A 19736-nucleotide genomic window follows, 5' to 3' on the forward strand; every position below is an offset into this window, starting at 1 on the left:
AATATTTTTATGTTATTGTTTATACAATATGCATCTGAAAGTAAACTTTGGAAGCTTAGAAAGTTGTGAATTTGATCTAATTTCTTTGGACTATGAATACTTTTCTTATTCAAACTTTAGTTACTAGACATCCACATTTTGTAGTTTTAAAGATTCATGAATGAAAGTCTCAGAATCAGTATGTAATTCATTCCTTCAAAGAACAGGAACTTTATCTATGTGGAGAAAGGCAGTGTAACTCTGAACTTGACAGAAACATTGAAAATTTCATGAACAAGGATAACATTTAGGTGTACATAGTTAGTTGTGTCTTGCTTCCAAATGTTTATCCAGGTTTCCTTCTGTTCCTAGCCTTCCTCAATTCCTCAATTCTATTTGTAACATTGTTGAGCCTTCTCCATTGGATATGAGATACTCTACATTAATATTTAATACTCGGTAGATATTTTGAGAATAAGAATAAGTGATCACAAATAGGTTCAATCTTTAGAAGACTTTTTGTCAAGCCCAAAGCTATGCATCTAAACAAATAAAAGAATAAAAGAAAAGTGATGTCTTTTTAACCTCCTCCCTTAGAAGGAATGCATACCCCAGCATAGCCAGAATCAGACACACAAGCAGCATATACCAGTAAGTAAAGGAGAGACATTCCTGGCCATGATGGGATGGTCATTAATGTAAAACGGTCATAGCATTTCTGACACAAGAGTAGTTTATTGGCTTTGTGTTTTATTATTATAGCACCATAAATACAATATGCAGGAAATTATGCAGTTGCAATTACAGAAATGATGGTTGAGTTAATAATATGCAAATGAGAGAGTACAAATGTAGGAATGATGCCCTCGTAGCTTTCAACACCATTGCTGAGAGTATATAAATGCCACAGTCCAGGAGGTAGAAATGAACCTCAAAACCTTCTTACTGGAACTCAGCTAAACTCACATCTCCGGTCAACATGTCCTACAACTGCTGTTCTGGAAACTTCTCCCTCTCCTGTGGGGGCTACCTGGGCTCCTCAGGCTCCTCCTGTGGCTCTTCCTACCCCAGCAACCTGGTCTATAGCACTGGTCTCTGCTCTCCAAGCACCTGCCAGCTGAGCTCCTCTCTCTACCATGGCTGCCACAAGTCCTGGTGTAAGCCCACCAGCTGTCAGGAGTCTTGTGTGGTGTCCAGTTACTGCCCAAGGACCTCTTGCTACCCTCCGAGGACCTCCACACTCTTCAAGCCCTGTCAGTCAACTTACAGTGTGTCTCTGGGCTCTGGGTCTCACAGAGGCTGCTCCCTGGGCTATGGATCCAGAAGCTGCTACTCACTGGGCTGTGGTTCCAGGGGCTTTGGACCCCTGGGTTATAGAATCTCTGATTTCCCTACCTTGGGCTATGGATCCAGATTCTGCCATCCAACCTATTTTGGTTTTTGGAAGCTCCATCCATTTTGCTACCAGCCAGTCTGTGGATCTCGCTTTTACAGGTTAACTTGCTGAATGTTTTCAACTTGTTTCAAATTTTTGTAGAATGTCAACTATTTTATTCTCAGAAGCAATAACTTTCTTCATGGTCTCCAAACACTGCTCATCTACTCTATGACCACTCAGCCTAGCTTACAGATTGGTTCTTGCAAAATGTAAAACTAAGTAACAAACTGAACTTTAAATTATAGTTTCATTGGTGATGGAAGTCATCCAGTGATTAGATATCCTTTAACAATTAAGAAAATCTATTTGTCTTAAGTAAATAAACATATTTATTCTGGCAGCCATATATGTTGTTGTTATTATTTCTTTCTTATTTATTGACCAGGAATTCCTTTCAGTATTTATTGGGTTTATATATGTAAGAGATTAATTTGCTTTAAAAACAAGCTTTAGATTTCTAGGGGTTAAGAGATTTGGAATAAAATTTTTGATCTTTAGATTTTGTTTGCATTTTAATATAAACTTTATATAAATAAACAAATCAAGAGCTTAGAAAGCTTTATTCTTCAAATCATGTGAATTCTTGTATTTCTCTTCACAGGAGAAGAAAAGCACAAAAGTTTGTGGTTGTATATGGAATGTAAAGAGGAAGAATAAAATTTATAAAAACTGCTGGGTTTGCACATGAAATAATTGAATATAAATCTAACTTGTGTCTGTATATTTTCAGAAAATACTAAATATAAAGCTTGAATAACTTGTATTAAGTTCATCTGATATTGGTTTGCAAAGTGACCAAATCTCTGAATCTCTGAGTCCTTTTCCATTAAATTTATTTATTTACATTATATAAGGAGGAAGCCAATTATTCTTGGTGTAAAGATTTTGCTTTAGGATGTGTGGGCTTTTACTTCCATGCTCTCCAATGGCTCAAACTACATTCTGTTAAGAACCACAGCCTTTATGTCAGCAAAATAGGGAGATCCTTTATTTTTATTTTTTCATAGTCACCTGTTAATATTTTATAGGCCACTTATTCCAGAAAACAAGACACTGCAATGTCAGATACCATTTGATTTGGAGACAAATCTAATAATAAAAAAAGCATTACCTTTATGTTGAGCTAGATCAACGTTCCAAGAGATTTTCAAGTCATTATTTCTTTAAAATCTCAAATGGTGCTCAAAGAAGATAAATTTTATGGTGCTTTGTTGTTGTTTTTTTAAACATGAGACAATGGAAGCTTAAAGTGAGTCAAGGTCTGGCCAAAGATCCCAGCCTTAAAGAGAAATTAATGCTCATAATTTCTTGAAGAATAGAGTCTACTATGAAAAGCAGTCTAAGTAGTATAGGATAAAATAGAAGTAGTTTGAGAAGATAAAATGGAATGATCAAAGACAAGAGGTATAAAGTTACCTGGTATGTTTAGGGAATGTTTGGGCATTGATTTACAATGAGTCAAAGGTTTATTTGGTAAACATTATTTGGCTAGATATTTATAATAGCTGCACATTTCTGGTGAAAATTCTTGCTCCAGATTTTTTGTCCATTCTAAATAATTCTGCATATATCATAAAATAAACATTTTTACCAACCACCCTTATATGAGGAAGTTTAACATGATATTATTTACCAAATATAATGTTTGACAGCATTAAACTGAGTAATTTAAATCATTCCAGCAATAAGAACCCTAATAAAAACTAGATAAAATAATCTGAGCACAAACACTAGAGCACCATCAGGTTAAAAACTGCTAGATCAAAATTACGAGAGGTTCTAAATCAAAAAAATGTTGGTGTTTTGACCATTTTCTTCCTAGAGTTGTTCATCGATTCCAATAATGTTAACGAGCTCACGGTGTGAATGAACAAAATTGGATTCCAGGGCTTTCTAAATAGCTGGGAATACAGGTAAACATTCTAGGCTTTTGAAATGTTCTAAGATTTTAAAGACTCTACTAGAATTTTAAAGATAAGAAAACGTAGGATATGATGTACGGGAACTAAAGCCAACCTTTGAATTGCATCAGTCTTGATAATAGGAGAGTGTTAGTAATCTTACCCCAGCTTGGTACATCCAAAGTAAATTCCACTGCAGATATACCCATTTAGAGCCTCAAATTATCTATGATAATTGATTAAAAATTACCAGTCCTACCAAAAAAAGAAAGAAAGAAAGGAAGGAAGGAAGGAAGGAAGGAAGGAAGGAAGGAAGGAAGGAAGGAAGGAAGGAAGGAAGGAAGGAAGGAAGGAAGGAAGGAAAGAAAAGAAAAAAAGAAAGAAAGAAAGAAAGACCATACCAAGAGACAACAGTGTATAAACAAACCTACAAGAGATCTAGGTAATGGACATGTTAGAAATATACAGAAAAATAATCGTGGTTATTATTCTTAAGAAATAAAAAAACAATTTTGACAGAGTGCTAGAATATATAAAAATGAACATGAAAATGCTAAAACTGTAAAATAGAATAATTAAAACTAACAAAACTCAAATTAATTCAAAGGCAAACTGACACGGTCTGAAAATATGAAACAACTTCCCTCCCAGCTAAAATATAGAATGTGATAATGAACTCAGATCAGAGTGGAAGCATGTCTGACTGGAGTTTAAGGAAACTGGAGGTGCATGTTTGTGCACGTACGTGTATTAATCATATAATAATATGTGTGCGTAAATACTGTCATATGGGTATATAAATATAAATATTTATATTTCACAATCCACTGTTTTTTTTATATAGAATACCTGTAATGCAATAAAAACCTTACAAAAAATTTCAGAGAACATGTAAATGTTACCCTAATCTAAAGAAAATCGATCAATAGAAACAAATCACATTTATCATAAATATTAGAATTAGTTGGAAAGGATTTTAAAATGGCTCTAATGCATATGTGAATAATTTAAGAGAAAGATGAATATAATTGATAAATATATGGGGAATTTAAAAATATGGAAATAATTTTAAAAATTGGTATTCTCAAACAGAAAGTTGAAGATTTAAAATAAAAATAGTATTAAGAGAATATTTTACAAGACAGAAGTAAGGATAAGTGAACTTGAAGATGAATTTAAAAACACAATATTATCTAATCTAAGCTACATAGAGAAACAAAGAACAGGGGAAAAAAAGCAAAGTAAAACAGAGTAAAGATTGAAAACCTGTTGAAACAATTTCAAGCAATCCAAAAACTATATAACAAAAGTCCCGGGGGAAGAAACAGAAAAACTGTAGTAAAAAATTTTGTACGTTTGACAAAAAAAGCCATCATGAAACAAACAAACAAACAAACAAACACTTTCAACTCACAAATCCAAGAATCTTAGGATAAATTTATTTTGACTTAAAATAAATTAAAAAATCCAGCTTTTGGCACATTATAGTAAACTAATAAAAAGTAAAGACAAAAGAAAACCTTAAAAGTAGCCAGAGAAAAAAAGAGATATTACATATGAGGGAATAGTAACAAGAAATGCAGCTGACTTTCTTATGGCCAGAAGTAAGTGGAATGAAATATTTAAAAGGTTGAAAATAAATTATAAAATTTGTATCTTTAAAAATTAACTATAAAATTAATTAATTTGATGCTCGATGATTTGGTTATCAATTTCTAGAAGTGGGTACAATTGAAAAAGTCAGTACCATAATCAATGGATAATATTTCTCTGATCAGAAACAATTGGATCCATATCTCAGGAATAGAGACCTACAAATGGAAATATCACAAGTCACTATTTCCACAGTAAAGAACACACATATCTTAAAAGTGCCCAGTTGTGTAATAATGATGAGTAATTCATTTTTTCTAAAAAACAAACAAACAAATAAAATAAAACAAAACTACCCCTAACCAGTACAAGGTTGGGAGGTTGGGGCTTGGTTGACCAGGATCTGAGTGCATGGAAAGTCTCCTTCAACTAATACCCATCATTATTTGCCATTATGCACATGTAGAATTAGAGATAAATATAGACTAGAAGAGAATGAGGTTACAAGCCTCTCTGATTGGTGCCGAGGGTATGAACTAAGATTCTATACTCTGAAAACAAATTTATTAACTTTCCACATTTGTCTAATGTGGTTACTCTTAAGTTTTCCATGAAGGCTATTTTGAATAAGTGTTTGCAAAACAGGAAGAATAAGGAAGGGTAAGAGACTTACCTTACTTGTTAAAGGAAATGAAGAAAAAATTAATTCTGGTTTGGAATATAAAAAAAATATTTTTTTTCAAATACTTATTTAAATTGTGTGCAGCTATTAGTCACTTTTTTTCCTATATGATGTTTCTTTTAAAAATTAAAAGAATTGATTTTTCACAAAACCCAAATTTTGACCTAGTTGGTTTTGTTTCATGTTTGACTTCAATTTTATTGATTTCTGTTCATATCTTTATAATGTCCTATCTTAAGTTCTCTTTTGGTTTAAATTGCTAACATTTCTAGTTTCCTCATATAGGGTACTAAAAATTTGATTTCAAGCTTTCTCGTATTTTCACATATACATTAAGATCTAATATTTTCCTTCTAAACAGCTGTATCACTCAAATTTTACTAGATTGTATCATCATTATCATGCATTTCAAATTATTTCCCAATTTACACTCTTTTTTTTTAAGTTTGGATGATTATGAATAGTATTAATTGACTATAATATGATGTTTTTAAGTTAAAAATGTATAATTCATTTCTATCATATCTACTCATTTTAAGCTTCTAAAAACTATTTCCAGCACTAAATAAACAATCACCCAAATTTAAAGTCTAAAGCCAGAATTTGTGGTAGAATTTATTTCCATAGATTTTATCCACAAAATAAAATTTACATGATCTGAATGTAATAAAGTTAATCCAAAAATCATGCAGTGGTTTGTTATCTTTATTTTTAATTTTTTTGTTGTTTATTTGTGGAATAAAAATATAAGATGAATATTCCACTGTAAATAAGCTGTGAAAGCCTAAGTGTGTGCCAGATCCTAACTAATATCTTTAGAATTTTAACTCTTCTAAAGTGGTATTTTCTGAAAGTTCATAGATTGAAGGTGCATTTATCTCTGTAAATCTCAGGAGCAGAGGAGAATTGAATTCACTCAGAGCTCGCTTGAACATATTTCTGTGCTGGCAAGAGAAAATTAAGAAGTTAACATATACACCAGGAATATAGAAAGCAAAGATTTTTTATATGGTTTTGTATGGTTTGGTTCTTATGGCTTTATGATAAAAATGAAATGGAGAACTAGTAAATGTTCGTAAAATTTAGAAAAGAAAGTCTATGATCTTTTAGTAACTAGAACTGAATTCACCCCACTTTGGTTAGCAATAGCATCTGAATTTTGCATTCTAACAACCAGCTTCTAGTCTGATTCGTTTGTCTAAATGTGTGTAAGGAAGTTATCGATGAACCAGGTGTAAGGGTCTAGGTTCCATCCTGGTGCCTTCTCAAGGCTCAAGTTCAATGTAGCTGAAAATGAGCTTCAAGAGCAGTCTGTATGTCTGGTTCAGTTGAATCTCATCAGGAAATTGGTGACTTTTTTATGATTACCTTCTAAGCCTTTATAAATATATTACTTCAGAAAATAAATTGATAAAAATATAGCTTGTTGTAAATGAGCCAAACATAAAAACAAACTGGTATCTTTGTGTAGAGGAAAGAAATCTTTAAAGAAATTTCCTAAATATAATTTCATTTACCCTCAAGCAGACCTGTGAGGAATTTACGTATTATATTCTAAGGCCCTTGAAGTCAGTGACAAAATAGAGGTGCACGGGATTAATGGAATTGCCAAAGGTGCCATTCCTTCGAGGAAATGAAATGTCCCACTCTCTTCCTAAATGCATTAAATATGAGAGATATAAGTGACCGTATAAATAGTTAAGCTTTTCTTATTGTATAGATGTGGAACTTGAAACCTAAAGGAACTTGAAACCTACCTAGTTTCTAGGTCAGGCTGCAAGTTAGTGATAAAGATAAGGATAGAATCCCTGGTCCCTCCATTTCATTTTGAAACACTTTTAATTGTACCATGTGATCTCATCTTCTTTCCTTTTCAATTGCCTTCTTCCTTCTTCTCCTGCTCCCCATTATCACCACCATCATAATCACCATCAGATTGCTTGGAAAACAATCTTAGTTTCCAGAGTGTTACTGGGAAACCTAAAGGGATTGAAACAGTGAGAGAAAATATAGAAATCTTTTTGGCTTTTCCTGACAAAATTTGAAATGGCAATGTTGAATGCTCCCCTGTGAACTCAATCTTATTTAGTTTATAAGTTTCACGATTTTTGAAAATGCAGCAATCCAAGCCCTCCCCCCATGCAAACTCCCACTTGTGAGTCACTGTTATCTTAGAGGCCGCAAACATAGAAAAAAAATTGCATTAATGAGGAGGAAATCTTTTTGGCTAAGTTGTGGCTATCTCTAATTGTTGAAAAATTATCTGCATATTTCAGCTGTGAAAGTGATTCTTTGGATCCTGGAAATACTTTAGTTAAAAAGTAAACTTCCTTTTAAAAATAAATCAGGGATAAATTCAACAGTAATTACACAGCAATAGAATGAAATACCCATACAAAAGGAGTAATTACAATGTTGGAGACTATAAATTTGGAACATCACAACTGGTGCCGAAGTTAAATATAATAATGTCTCATTTAAGGGTATAAGTTTCAAAGTATAAAAACTTTATCATTATATCTCAAGAAACTTTATCCAATTTCATACAAAGCTACTCAGAAACAGCCAGCTCATATTCCTAATTCTTCTAAAACATTCTGATTTTACCAGGACAAGATGAGGTTCTCCCTATATGCCAGCAACTTAACAACAGCGATCCCAGGTCTCCAGTCCCCTACAAAGACATCCCCACTCCCTACCAAGTTCCCATTAGGTCTCTTACAGGTCCCGTCCCTACCAGACTTCCAGCTTCCGCCTGATGCAGCCCCTGCCCACCTGTTACACTCACTGGTTCTGTAAATGCAGGGGTTCAGGTGTCAAGCTCTTGCTACCCAAGCTTCTCTATTTCCAGAAATTTCCAGTCAACTTTTTACCAGCCAGCATGTGGTTCTGACTTCTAGGAATTAATATATTCAGTTCCCAGGAAACTCATCAGGAGTCATTTCTATGCAATTTATTTCACCAATTTCTATTATTTCTTCTCATCACATTAGTGATTACAGATAACAGCTTTGTTTCTTCCGAACCTTAACTCTTATATTTTTTATTAGTCATGCCTTACTAGTACATCGTCAAACATCTTGTCGGTATCAGTCAGTTCTCAAATAACATTCATTCGGTTCTGCTCTTAGGGAATGCATCATGAACAAATGTTCTATTACGATTTTTTTTTTTTCAAGTAGAATGCATTCATTCATATGTTACTCTGTGATGAGAAAATTTAAAAACAAGTTTTAAAAATGTGGCTCCTGTTTCTCTAACTTACCACCAGCAAGGTTAACCAAATAACTATTTAATTACAACAATGATTAAAGCTGTATACAAGCTTTAAATTATATAAGTACAATTTAACTATAAGATCTTAACTACTTTAGAAGTCAACAAAGCTTCCCAGAGAAATTATTTTACAAGCTGAGTGTAGAAAGTGAATAAAAATAGCTTAATTGTGTAGACTGGAGTAAACTTATCCAATTAGATAATTGCACTTGTTTGCATGAGAATAATAACTTCCGATTAATAGGATATCCACAGGTAGCCATCCTATATTGTTATCTTTGTCTTCTGTTTCTATATAAACTTTCCTTTTACTGTAAAACAACTGAACTTTAATTCCTTTTACTGTAAAACACTGAACTTTCATTCTTCCTTGAATAAAAAGTACATTTTTTATCTGCTTCAGTCATCTGACTTATCTTTTTATACTTACCCTTATCTGTTCTCATAGGTCTCATGTTTTTGGTAAATTAAGATAATTGCAACTTTTAGATTTACTTTTAAACGTCGCTTCATTTTTAATGCTCCCACCACCAAATAAAAGTTTTTTTCAATCTTATGATACTGGGGCTAAGCTGAGTTACAGTGAAATTTACAGAGTGAGGTGATAGGAACGATATGGTATTGTGAGCATGGATATCTTGAATTAGAAAACTGAGTAATTTGATTAGTAAATTGCTATGTGTAAAGATCTCATTTCCTGAACTAAGAAGAGTTCGAAAATGGAGTTTCTCAGGCTTACTGGGGATGAGAGAAATAGCGTTATGATACTGCCATACATAAAGATGATAACTCAATGGAATAGAATAGAGTACTGGAGTAGACTCAGGTGTATTGCCTTTTTTTTTTTACAAAAATGTCAAATTCAAATGGGAAAAAATGTTGTTTCAACAAATGTTTTTAGAATCTTAGAATCACTGAATACATGTATAACAAAACAAAACAACAAAAGGAAAGAAAATATGTTGGCGTATGTCATAAAATTATATATAAAAGCCGAAATGTTAAAGCTTCTGGAAGAAAACATAAAAATATATATTTTAAACCTCATGATAAGCAAGATTTTTTTAGAAAATATGAAAACGTACTATAAAATAAAAATAACTGATAAATTTTATTTTGATTTCATCAATATGAAATGAACGTTTTTGCTTATCACAAGTTCTCATTAACAGTGCAAGGAGTCACAAATACGAAATCATTAGCAATATGTAAGTCTAACAATAAACTTATTTGTAGAGATTTCCAGAGTAGGTAAAGAATTTCAACATATCAGTAAAAAGAAAATAACCTCTTTTAAAATGTGGAAAAACATAAACACTACGAAAAAGAAGATATGAGGATAGCTAATAAACACAAGAAAAGGCGCAGAAAATTATTACTCACCAATAAATATAACTTAAAATCACATGAGATACCACTGACATCCATCCAATGGCTAAAAGAAAGGTTATATTACCAAATGTCAATGAGAATGTGGAGCTCCTAAAACTCGAGGGCATTGCTGCTGGGAGAGTTAAGTGATAAAACTAACTTTGGAGAACTGATTGGCAATTTCTAATAAAGTTACTTATATACTCACTCTATAGGCCAGAAATTCCATTTGGAGGTTTTTCTCCAATGAAAACTAAAACGATATGTTCACAAAAAGACTGAAACGATAAATGTTCATTGCAGTTTTATTGATTATTAATTTGTTTTGTTTTGTTTTTAGGCGAAGCAACCTTTGGTTGACCTCACTGATTGCAAGGACCTTGTCAGCTTACAATCCCTTCTTTTTTTATTTTTTATGCCTACAGCACCTGGTCTTCCCAGGTGGTCTCCCATCCAAATACTAACCATGCTCCACCCTGCTTAGCTTTTGAGATCAGATGGGATCGGGCCTGTTCAGTGTGGCATGGCTGTAGTAATTTGTTTTTCTAATCTTGAAACAATTTAATGTCCATCACAGGTGAAGAGATAAACACATTGTGATTTATTCACACATGGAAACACTAGAGAGAAATAAAATGGATAAAACATAAGCAACACGAAGAATCTTAAGAATGTTATGTTGAGTGAAAAAGCTGGATATACATAAAAACAGTGTATGATCTAATTTTATGAAGTTCTAAAACAGGCAAAATTATTCAACGGTGATATAAATCATTACAGTAGTTGGCTCTAGGAGGCAGGGAGGCGTGGAGTTGATTGAAAAGGAGAAAGGTACTTCCTGGGATGGAAGAACCCTCTATATCTTGATCAGGTGGTTGGAACATAGGTGTATATATTTGTCAAAAGCATCAAACTATCCTTAATATCTGTTCATTTCATCTTATGTAAATACTAATTGAACAAAAAGAGTCTTTAAACTAACAAGTCAGAAAATCTTACACTTCTGCTTAAAACCACTCAGTGGCTCTTACTGCTTTTAGAAGAAAGTGCAGTCCTGAATTAGATCAGAAAGTGCAGTCCTGAAGAAAATGGCCCCAAAATCTTTCTGGCCTAATTCCAAGTCATTATTTTATTTTCCCTCAATGACCAGCCAAAATGACTTTTAGTTTTCTAATGCACATCTCAAGACTTTGGTCCTTACAGCACTTCTCTGAGCCCCGCCTGTCTATCCCCTACCTGTTCTTTATACCTATTTCAAATGATATTCCCCTCAGAAACTTTTCTTGCCTTCTAAGATTAGGTAAGCTTCCTTTAATGTATGTTATTTTTAATCAAATTTATTGGGGTGACATTGGTTAATGAAGTTATGTAGATTTCAAGTATACAATTCCATAACATAACATCTGTATACTGCATTCTGGGTTCACCGCCCAAAGTCAGATCTTTCTCCATTATTTTAACATCGAGAATTCATTCACAGCTCATTATTATTGGAAATATGTAATTATTTATTTAGCCTTGTTTTCTCTGTTAGACCTTCAGTCTTGTTAGACCACAGTCTTAATATAGTTTTCATTTTGCAGTAACACACAAATGTCATCTTATTTTTAAAAAATATGTTCAATAATATATTTCCACAGTACAGATTTGGGGTCATGGTAAAGGCTCAATGAAAATATTGAGAAAAACAGTGGTATTGACAGAATGTTTGACAGTATATTCTGAGGCATGACTAAAACATTTTTTTTTTAATGGGGGCAGAAAATTGGGGAGGATAAAGCTGCTCTCACAGGTGAGATGAACATTAATAAATAGAAATTGTTGAAATCAAATGCTTAGAAATGATTCGTGAGAGAATTTTGTGAAAACTGGTTCTATTTAGTTTTGGAAACCAGTTAGTAGACCATCCACAGCTTTTGGAATTATAGTTATTTGTGCACAGAAGCTTGAGACCTAAACCCCAGGGTTTAAAATTCGTGATATTCTGCATCTGTCAAAGTGTGCAGCAGGAGGAAACTGGAAAACCGGAAACAACAATATAAGCCAGATTAGTGCTAGCTGGTTTCCCATTAATTGTGTAGAGTGGGGTTAATGTGGTGAACTCTGAAAGAGCACCATTCATTATACTATAATTAATTGTTGAAATATATATATATATATTAAAAAAAAAGTAGAATCTGTAATCTTGGAATTTTAAAATGTGCCAGAGACTCAGAATGAAGGAGAGTACAGTTTCCTGAGAGGTAATGGCAAGACATCAGTTCAGGAGTTATGATTTTCTTTTTATAAAATAACACATTTTTCTTACCTTGATTATCACCCTGAAATAGAGTATTATATATAACTGCAGGTGTAATTGTGGTATTACATGTTCATTGTCCCCACCATTGAATTTTACTGTTTGTGAACATTCATCACACTGCTGTCTATTTATGCCCAATCAATCTGTGATTTGCTTTTATAAATTTACTAGTTTTGTTTACTAGTGTTGGTAGACAGAATAATGGCCTCTCAAAGATATCCACATGCAAAGATATCCATGGCACTTGTGAATGTGTTACCTTACGTGGAGAAGATAATTAAGGTAGCAGATGAAATTAAAGTTGATAATCAGTTGACCTTAAAATAGGGAGATTACCAGGAGGACCCAGTATAATTATAAGCATCCTTAAAAATGGAAGAGAAAGGCATACAAGTAGGTCAGACTGAGGTAACGCAAGAATGATTTCGCCTATCATTGGTGACTTTGAAGACAAAGAAAGCTGGGCATGGGCTAGGGAATGCAGGTGGCCTTGTCCTCTAGAAACTAATAAAGGCAAGGAGATAGATTTTCTTCCAGAGCCTCTGAAAAGGAATGCAGCCTGCCAGCATCTTGAGTTAAACCCAGTGAGACTGTGTGTGACTTTTGACCCACAGAATTATAAGATCCACTAACTTTGATGTAATTTGCTTATAGAGTAATAGAAAACTAAGGTACTAGTATATTCCTGAAAGAAAAGTTTCCATTCCTGCATCTGAAATCTGAAGACATTAACAGCGAAGCACTTGGCTTAGCCAAAAAGCTACAGCTGTTGCCTATTACTGCTCTGCCATCGGCTTGCAGTTTGGGTGCAAAATTTCATTCTTTCTCTTGGGTAGAGATTATGAGTCTGAGACCAACCTGGGTCATTAAACTTCATGAGCTGAACTATTTACAGAGTTTACTATTTACCATTTTAAATTTTATAATGCAATGGCTGATGAACTTCTTTCCCCAATTTTTTTTTTTACTCTTATTTTTTCCTATATATAAAGGACTGTGACTGTTTCCTAAAGATGGTAGAAGAAAAGAAGGATGGACATGAAAAAGCAGAAGAGAGGGGGCACATGAGGAAAGAGGAGATGAGAGAATGGGACTTTTAGATCGAATAAAGTAGTTCTACTTTTAACTCTACAATAACTTTCTGTGTAAAGTGGTAAAACACTAATTCTACTATGTTTCAATATCCACCTCTGTAGAATAAGTAGGTTGAATTGATGGTCTACAGTTTCTTCTATATTTCACCTTTTATTATGTTTGTAGTAAAGGAGGAAGTAAAGAGCATGAGATGATTGACATATATTTATGACTATTTTGTTTTTTTTCTTTGTTTTTTTGCCAACCTTCTCATACTCTGCAATCCACTTCCTAATTTCAGGGATGTTTCTGTATCTTATTTAAAAAAAAAAAATTTTTTAACAGTTTTTGTTCCATTTAAAGATTATATCTCCAGTTATTATACTACCTATGTTAGTACCTTATTTTTTATAACACTCGGACATAAGAGAGAAGATTGGTATAAACAAAAGATATCCAGTTTTATTTCAATATACAACTGAGACAGTTGTTTTTGATGATATTAGTTTCTCATTTGCTGTTAGATTTAGTTTACATGTTCGCAATGAACCCAGGTGCAACTTCCTACCTGCTGAGCCTCGTTCCTTCTCATCTAAGTTTGTTCCCTGCCTTCTTACACAAATGAAGACAATTTGAGCAGATTAAAAATAGTAATTGAGGTACAGGTATTTAGCCAATTAAAAAAATATAAGACATTTCCTGCACTGTGATTACTTAAATCTAAGGGTGGACTTTTTCTGAAACTTTACACCCACACACTAGTCTTCCATTTCAATATCCTTCATACGCAGGCCTCATCACATATATCTATATTTTGTTTCTACATTCTTTAACCTCTCTGATACATAATGTCTTTAGAGATGCATGATCCGGATTTGTGTGAACAAGGATATTCAAGTCTCTTAAAATCAGCATGAAGAGAAAGGCTATACGTAGAAACGTGGGCATCCAGGGAAAATGCCTGCTTGGAGAAGGGAAATACTTAAGCCCAACTAAAATTAGTGCACAGCCACTGAAATCTGAGCTTTGCAAATCCCATTAACAGAAGCAATGATGACAGAGATCCTAGTTGATATCTGATCATAAATAACAACATTAACAGCATATTCGAATAGCAGAATGAAGAGTTTATTAAAATAAAATTATTTGATTTTTCTATTTTGATGAGAAATGCAAAACCACAAATTCTATCAACAATGTAATTTGAGCTACTCATTAATTTTGTAATCCAACAGAGTTAGTCTATCAGTCAATGTCTGAGGGCTGAAGAGGTAAAGAGTTGTTGCTGATCAAGGAATATCAGAATACTTTCGAATGAAGGAAATTCAGACAATAGATATTCTCAATACAGAAACTGCATTTCTCAAATAGATTTGACTTTTCTACAGATTAATTAATAAAAGCCAGATCTACAGAATGGCCGGTAACAAGATGAAAGGAAACTTCTGGAAGGAAAGTAAGTTGGGCGGCAGACTCCAGATCCATAACTTAGGGAAGGGAAACCACAGAGGCCATAACCCAGGGGTCTGAAGACACGGGAACCACAGCCCAGGGAGTAGCAGCTTCTGGATCCATAGCCCAGGGAGCAGCTGCTGCTGGACCCAGAGCCCACAGATGTGGTGTGAGCTGACCGGCAGGGGCTGCTGAATGTGGAGGTCCTTGGGCGGTAGCAGGACATCTGGCAGGGGCTGGACACCACATAGGACGTCTGGCATCCGGTGGGTTCACAGCAGGTCTCCTGACAGCCACGGTAGAGAGAGGAGCCCAGCTGGCAGGTGCTGGGAGAGCAGAGGCCAGTGCTGTAGACCAGGTTTCTGGGGTAGGAAGAGCCACAGGAAGAGCGGGGAGAGCGCAGGTAGCTCCCAAGGGAGCGGGAGGAGAAGTTTCCAGAGCAGCAGTTGTAGGACATGTCGGCGGAAGATGTGAGTTTCAGCTGAGTTACAGTGAGAAAGTTCTGAGTGTGAATGTCACCTTCTAGACAGGAGCATTTATATACTCAGCAATAGGCGTGGTAACCTACGGGGTCATCCTTGACATATTTGTTCTCCTCATTTACATATGTGTAACTCAGTAATCTCTGTAATTGCGGTTGAATAGTTTTCCACATATTGCATTTATGGGCGCTATAATTTTGGTGTTGTAGCCAAGAACAATGAACTACTCCTAGGTCAGAAATGCTGTGACTGTTTTATGCTAACGCTTATCCTACAGTCGTCAGGAAAGCCCCTCCTTTTCATCTCGTCAGCTTCATAGGTCTTGTTTCTGGTAATGAGTAAATGGTAGAAAACGAGATAAAATTATTTTTCTTCACTGACCATGTTGCAGAGGCCAAACTTTAGCTTTAATGAGGAACCTACTAAATACTACCCTTTTTTGTCACTACGTTTTCTAATTCTCCAAAATTATTGTCCATCCGTTACATTCTGTTACACAGTATGCCACAGATGCAGTGGAGAGAAAGGTGTCGGCCAAGAGAAATCAAATATTACTGAAGGCTAGAGCCAGAGAGACACCTGGACAATTATTTGGAGACATGGCGACAGCAAGGGACAGAACAAAGACGGTCACAAATAGAGACCAATTTGGGCCCTAATGAAGATTATCAAAGAGCTAAGCAATATTGAGACGAAAGAAGGAAACAATTGAGTTTGGGATTCAGTGTATATGATGTGAGGCCTATAGTCCTCACTGGTTTGCATCCATATGTGTAGCAACCCTGAGAATTTACTTCTCAGACCTTCAACTACAAGAGCCTTCACTGGCCAAGGATGTGGTCCAAAATCTAACATTGCATGAGCACGAAAGCCTGCCTTCCCAGGGACTGCTCTCAGGCAATGACGGAGCACAGCCAAGACAGTGATGCAGGACGAGGCAAATTCACCCAAGAGTTCTTTGCTAAGTGCAAGAAAGAATTCAAGTACACGCCAAATTTAGAGTCAAAAGCAAAGTTTATTAGAGAAGGGAAAAGGCAAAGACAAGAGAAAGCAAAGAAAAAAGGCCAAGACAAGAAAAAGAAAAAACCACAAGTGTCAGGGAATTTAGCTGATATATCATTCTTAGGTTCTGTGAATTACATACAGTTTAAAGATTTTGTCTACCTATTTTCCTTTAATATAGGCATACAGTAAGGAAGGATAAGAGTATGTAGCAAGAAAAGGTAAAAACAGGTAGCACAAAAAGTCTGCTGGTAGTTCCCAGCCTTTGATCCATAGGTTCCCTATATTTTTAGCCACAAGGAATGAATGATTTTATTTTGCATAGGGCACCATTTAAAAAGACTCTGTTTTCCTATTTTCCCCTCATGGTGTGGGGAAATGGTTCATTAGCAATCCCAGCAGAAATCTTCCTTTGTTCTGCAGATTTCCTCCTGGTCTGGCGGTAGGGCTGATCAGCATGTTTTTCTTTGTTTTTATCTTGTTTGGAATTTGTGATGCTTCCTTAATCTGCGTGTTGAAGGATATCCAGATGCACTTCTTTGTTGTGCATGTTAAACATTCTAAATGCTTACTTAAATGCGAGAGAGACAGTCCTTAAACTTTGAAGTTAGGAATCAAAAGCGAGATAAAATTTATAATACAAAGGAGAGGTTCTGAAGAGAGAAAAATGCAGGAAATCAGAGTATATTGAATCTTGTTTATACTTTTTTGGAATTAAACTAATTTGTGGGCAGATAGTAAATAACTCAGACTTGGCATGCCAATTAGTTAACAAAGAAAATTATTTCAGTCATTTAATGATAAAAAAAAAAATTGGGAGTTTAGCTTTGGAGAATATGTTGCAGACTCTCTGGGTAATGTATGCTAATGCTCATCTTTCAGCCATTTCCACCTTAGCCCAGCTCTAGACATTTTTCCCAACACTGTTCCACAGGTGCGGTGATAACTTTCAACAGTTTGGGTAAATTCTCAGTCGTAGTCTCTTCAAATATTGCTTGTCTTATTCTTATCTTCCCTTTACTGAGATTCCAATTATACATGAAGTACACTATTAAACTATGTAATGTATGCCTTATACTTTTTTCTGTTTTTAATCTTTTTTGTCTTTTTATGCTTTAGTCTGAGAATTTCCATCCATCTCATTTCTCAGTTCACCCACTGCCTGTTCAGTTATGTTTAATCTCCTGATAAAGCACATCAAGATTTTTAAATGTTATTATAATGCAAATTTCTATAATTTCAATTAGGTTCTATTGTGTGGTTTTCAATTTTCTATGAAAATTCTCAATCTTGTCTTTAATTTTTTAAACATAATTATTTATTAATAACAATACTTTCCTATTTCATATTGTTAAATTCTTAGCGTAGGTATTTTAATGTCTGCTTTGACATGTCCTTTATGTGGACTGTGTCCTTCTGATTCTATTTTCTGGTGTTCTCTTATGTTTCAATCTTATTTTCTCATACTCCTGCTATATTTTGAGAGACTAATAAATATTCGAGTAATAAATAAATAAATTTATTTGTTTGTTTATTATTTGTATGTTTGTATCTGCATGATTTTATCTTCCTCCAGAGAGGATTTCTTATGTTTCTGGCAACCGACATCCTTGATCATTTTAATTCAATCAAGAATTGAGATCATTCAAACCAGGGCATCAGCCCTTATGAGAATCTATCTATTAGCAATTCAAAGTTACATCTTGGAATTGGCTCTCTAAGGTCTGGGGTATTTTCCATGGTCTCAGGTCTTTGATGGTGTCAGAACTTAATGGATCACGTCGGCTCTGCCAAGTGTCAGGGGTATTGCTGACCGAGAAGGGAAGGTTCGATGGTGAGACGCCCAGCTGGAAGAATGCCCAAGAGGCAGACGTGAGGATGAAACGGCTGGCACCAACTTTATTGTGTGGAGCTCACTTCTGATGGGAAGAGCAGTTCTATTGGGGAGTGCAGTCTATTGCCTGGGGCACTGCAGTCTTGCACGCACTTCTGCTACCCTTTCTTGTGCTCCCCTTCTGCTCTCTCCTTCTCCTCCTTCTGCTCTCCCCTTCTCCTCTCCAGGGCACCACATGGCTCCTCACATAGCAGAGTACAAAAGTGGCATTCAGCCACACTTGCGTGATACAATAAGCTGAAGTATGTTTACACATTTTCTAAGTCTGGAGTCCTATTCCTAGCCACAGGCCTGGATCACAGCCAGACCTTGGACCAGCCAGACCTCGAGCCAGTCAGGCCTTGGATCAGCCAGGCCTTGGATAAAGGCCAGACCTTGGATCACAGCCAGACCTTGGGCCAGCCAGGCCTGACAACCACAGGTGGGCCCTGAATTCCAATTTTGCTTCTCTAGCTCTGCGAGTTTACAAAAATTCTCCCATCCTCTTAGTCATTACTTTTAAAATCAACATGTAATTTTTAGGGAATAGCAACTCCAGATCTGCAGGCTCATTTTTTTTAGCTTCAGTTCTGGCCCATATAGGAGCCCAATAATGGAATGCTTTGGTATTTCTCTGAAGTTTTCGAAGAGAAATTAATATTTTCAGCAATGTTACTTTGCTAATTTTATGTAATTTTGAGGATTTATTTATCTTTATAACACATAGGAATGATTCAAATAAGTGAGTAGCTGCAGTGAAAGTGACCATTGCAAAGTCTGCTACAGTTGTTTAAATGGTAGTAGATGACACCGAAACTGAGGAAATTCCAGCGCTGCCATCGTGGGTACCCACTTTTCCTTCCCACTTCTCCCATTTCCATACCACACACATGTGCCTGATACTATGTTTCGATATGGCCTGAACTCATCAGGAGCCTTCGTACCTTTCTGCTTTTCACATCTTTCCAGATCTTTATCTTTTCATATTTATTGTATGTTTGCTTTTCTAAGGGATGCCCCATCCCCAAAAGAAGCTGTCAACACTCTGCCCATATTCCCCTGGGTAATCATCTGTTCAACTCTGAAGACTGATTGCTAGGGACATCTGTGGAACTCTGCCTAAGAACTTGTTCATTTCACAAGGGTGCACTGAGCTCCTGGGCAGGGAATTCTCTGTGAGAATCGAGCTCCAGTTTCTACAGTGGTGCCTAGCTTGTAATGCACCAGTATTGCCTTCCTTCCATTTCTTGTCACATTGTCCCACTCCTCAACAGATATTTATTAGGATCACCTTCCAAATGAACAACTTGC

The 19736-nt window shown here is 35.2% G+C and overlaps 2 protein-coding genes and 1 pseudogene across 2 annotated transcripts; 1 reads left to right on the plus strand and 2 right to left on the minus strand.

Annotated features, from left to right (window-relative positions):
- The first annotated feature begins 934 nt into the window (after positions 1-934).
- Positions 935-1486, plus strand: LOC120598853 (keratin-associated protein 13-1-like). The gene has a single exon (XM_039857919.1). The coding sequence runs from the start codon at positions 959-961 to the stop codon at positions 1484-1486; it is 528 nt and encodes a 175-aa protein (XP_039713853.1). The 5' UTR covers positions 935-958.
- Positions 1487-10656: 9170 nt separating this feature from the next.
- Positions 10657-10775, minus strand: LOC120599102 (uncharacterized; annotated as a pseudogene).
- Positions 10776-15009: 4234 nt separating this feature from the next.
- Positions 15010-15577, minus strand: LOC120598762 (keratin-associated protein 13-1-like). The gene has a single exon (XM_039857801.1). The coding sequence runs from the start codon at positions 15523-15525 to the stop codon at positions 15010-15012; it is 516 nt and encodes a 171-aa protein (XP_039713735.1). The 5' UTR covers positions 15526-15577.
- Between the last annotated feature and the right edge of the window lie 4159 nt (positions 15578-19736).

This window comes from Pteropus medius, unplaced genomic scaffold, assembly GCF_902729225.1.
Source record: "Pteropus medius unplaced genomic scaffold, Ma_sr-lr_union100, whole genome shotgun sequence".
In the NCBI taxonomy this organism is placed as follows: domain Eukaryota; kingdom Metazoa; phylum Chordata; class Mammalia; order Chiroptera; family Pteropodidae; genus Pteropus; species Pteropus medius.

Excerpts from the sequence above, each read along its gene's own strand:
- LOC120598853 (XM_039857919.1), top strand. The coding sequence starts at position 959 with ATGTCCTACAACTGCTGTTCTGGAAACTTCTCCCTCTCCTGTGGGGGC.
- LOC120598762 (XM_039857801.1), bottom strand. The coding sequence starts at position 15,525 with ATGTCCTACAACTGCTGCTCTGGAAACTTCTCCTCCCGCTCCCTTGGG.